General features: G+C 38.0%; 1 protein-coding gene across 1 annotated transcript in view; it reads left to right on the top strand.

Moving 5' to 3' along the window:
• The window catches only part of LOC138047175 (trichoplein keratin filament-binding protein-like), a 21639-nt gene that overhangs the window by 557 nt on the left and 18582 nt on the right, over positions 1-2500 (top strand). Inside the window, exon 2 of the mRNA XM_068893913.1 lies at positions 1001-1118. Coding sequence (XP_068750014.1) covers positions 1001-1118 — 118 coding nt within the window. The remainder of the gene's footprint in view (positions 1-1000; positions 1119-2500) is intronic.

The raw sequence follows: 2500 nt of genomic DNA, 5'->3' as shown, positions 1-2500 counted from the left end.
CGGATGTACGAAAGGCCCTTGGCAAAATCTGGATCGGACCGGATCGGACCGGACAGGATCGGATTGGATTGGATTGACAAAACTCGGAGCGGATCAATAACAAAATCCCTGCCAAAAGTAAGCGGTTACCAGACAACGTGCTGAAGAGAGGAGAAGTCGAATTCTGTGCCTTTCTTTCTTGTGTAGTCGTCTCCTCATTTATGAGACTCGTCGAAATGTTCTTTTTTTCTGGAGGTGATTTCAGATTCCAAAGCAGAATTATGAAAGATACGATGTGACGAATTGTCGCCAATAAGCGAATTGACTGTGTACATTTTTTATTATACATTTAAAACAACTAAATTAGCCTCCAGTATATTGAACATCATTAATATCCTACGACCCAGTGTTGTGTATGAGATGGTGAAAAGCAGATGATGCCACAAGTTGACCATAACCAATATCATTATCCAGAACGTGCGAATGTTGTCTCATCAAATTTTAATAAATACTGAACTTTTGGATCCTTGGAAATTTTGCTTCTTGCCACAAAGTTCTCAGCTTGGCAACTTTTCAAGTGATCGTCAAGTACGTGACCTGACAACCAAGATGAGATTTGTATGTAAATACTGTCTACCTGTTTTATTACAAGCCTCGTTGTTTTTGCTTCGCCGTTAACTTTGAGCTGCTGTGGTCACTAAGCCAGCTAATTTGAATCAGGTATCTGACGTCCATCCGGCTCATGGTTAGTGGCAAAGCAAAAACGTTCAAGTATATGAGCTATGAGAGAGCGATTGTCCAGTTGTTTTGTTGGAATTTGCCAAGTTGAAGAATTGGCTTAGAAAAGAGGTAAAATTTATCTCTGGGACTGTTGCTGGTGATTTGAAGTGGAAACATTACTTTCTTCTTGATTTATTGGCCTTATTCAATTTTTTGACAGTGGGTTGTCATTGGCTAGTTACTGATTTAATTAAGTTGTATCTATAAATAAAATAAAACAAAATAATTATAATTGTTTTAGCATGCAAGCACTGGATGGTGTATTTAGAGAAAATGAGAAGCAGGAGAAACTGCATAGATTGGAGAAGAGAAGAAAGCACTTGTCTGAACTTTTGTTGAAGGAAACCAAGGAATATGAGGTACATGTACAACTGTCTTCCCCTAATCTTGATTCCCCAACTTCAACATCACTTGTGTCTCAGAATACAGACAATTATAATTATTATTGTCTGTATTAAGGACAGTGCCTACTATTGTTATTGCGCATACGTTCTTCGCATCTCGAGATACTCAGATTTCCTATCGGGGGTGCTTATTATTATACAGGGATGTTTTTGCGTGGTTCAATGCAGAACTTAGCAAGTGCTCTTGGTATCCAAAAAGAAAGTTGGGGGTAACCATGCATGCATTTTTCAGAGACAATTAAGCTTCAATTTGGAAAAGAACACCATATATTGCTTTGTATTTTAACCCATACACATCTCAAATGCCCTAGGACGCCCCTCATTGACGAGTAAAATCATCTGGCATTAGACGGAGTAAAATCTAGTAAGTGTCACTCTCAGGGGTCAATGGGTTAAAGCTTTTTACAAATATTCTTGATTAATTATCTTCAAAAAATGTGTCGTTACCCCCAATTTTCTTTTTGGATTTCAAATAATTAACAATTATTCACCGAAGGCTCAGTGATTATCGGTGAATATTCACCTCGACTTCGTCTCGGTGAATATTCACCGATAATCACTGAGCCTGAGGCGAATAATTGTTGTAGTCTAAATAGACAGGTGATTATCTTCACTTACAGTGGCAAAACGACTAGTGGCAGCCATTTTGTCCGTCGAGGTGATTATCAGCTGATAATCCGAGATAGCGAGTCCACGAGAGCGCGTGATTTTGTATAATCACCTGTGTATTTATACTAACACTTGTTAAGATCTGCTTTTCCTGCACATTCAGTAAACCACGCAAAAATACCTTTGAATTAGTGGGTACTGTCCTTAACATCTCAAATTGTCTCCCCAATGCTTCTCCTCAAGTAAGTATAAACGGCTGTATTTACCCTAAGCTAAAAGGAACTCTAACCTTTGCCCTAACCTTATTGTTGGAAATTGGCAGCAAAGACTTCGTGTTGGATGTCAAAATTGGGCCTGCATCTAAGAATGGAGAGTACAGAAAAAATCATCTTTCCCTCCTCCCTCTTTATTATTTTGTCACTTCCGCAGTTTTTTCTGTCAAAGCCTCTTCTACTGGCTTGCTCAATATGCAAAACCTGCTTTGAATATGCAAACGAATAAGTGCTCGAGAGCGGGCTGTCTGGTTTATAAGTTACACAATATTGACCAGTGTTTAATGCCAAGATTACTTTAAATATACTTTTTTGATCTTCTTCATTTGGTAAAAGTTTATCATTAAACTAATTTACAATGATGTTTATTTGCTCAGTAAAACACCCTGGAATACTACATGTAAGCAAGACTTCATGTTGACACTTAACTGAAGTAAAGTCTAGATATGCAGCATT

This window comes from Montipora capricornis, chromosome 4, assembly GCF_036669925.1.
Source record: "Montipora capricornis isolate CH-2021 chromosome 4, ASM3666992v2, whole genome shotgun sequence".
Classification (NCBI taxonomy): domain Eukaryota; kingdom Metazoa; phylum Cnidaria; class Anthozoa; order Scleractinia; family Acroporidae; genus Montipora; species Montipora capricornis.
The sequence above is the reverse complement of the archived record's forward strand: the minus strand, read 5'-3'. Positions and strand labels throughout refer to the sequence as shown.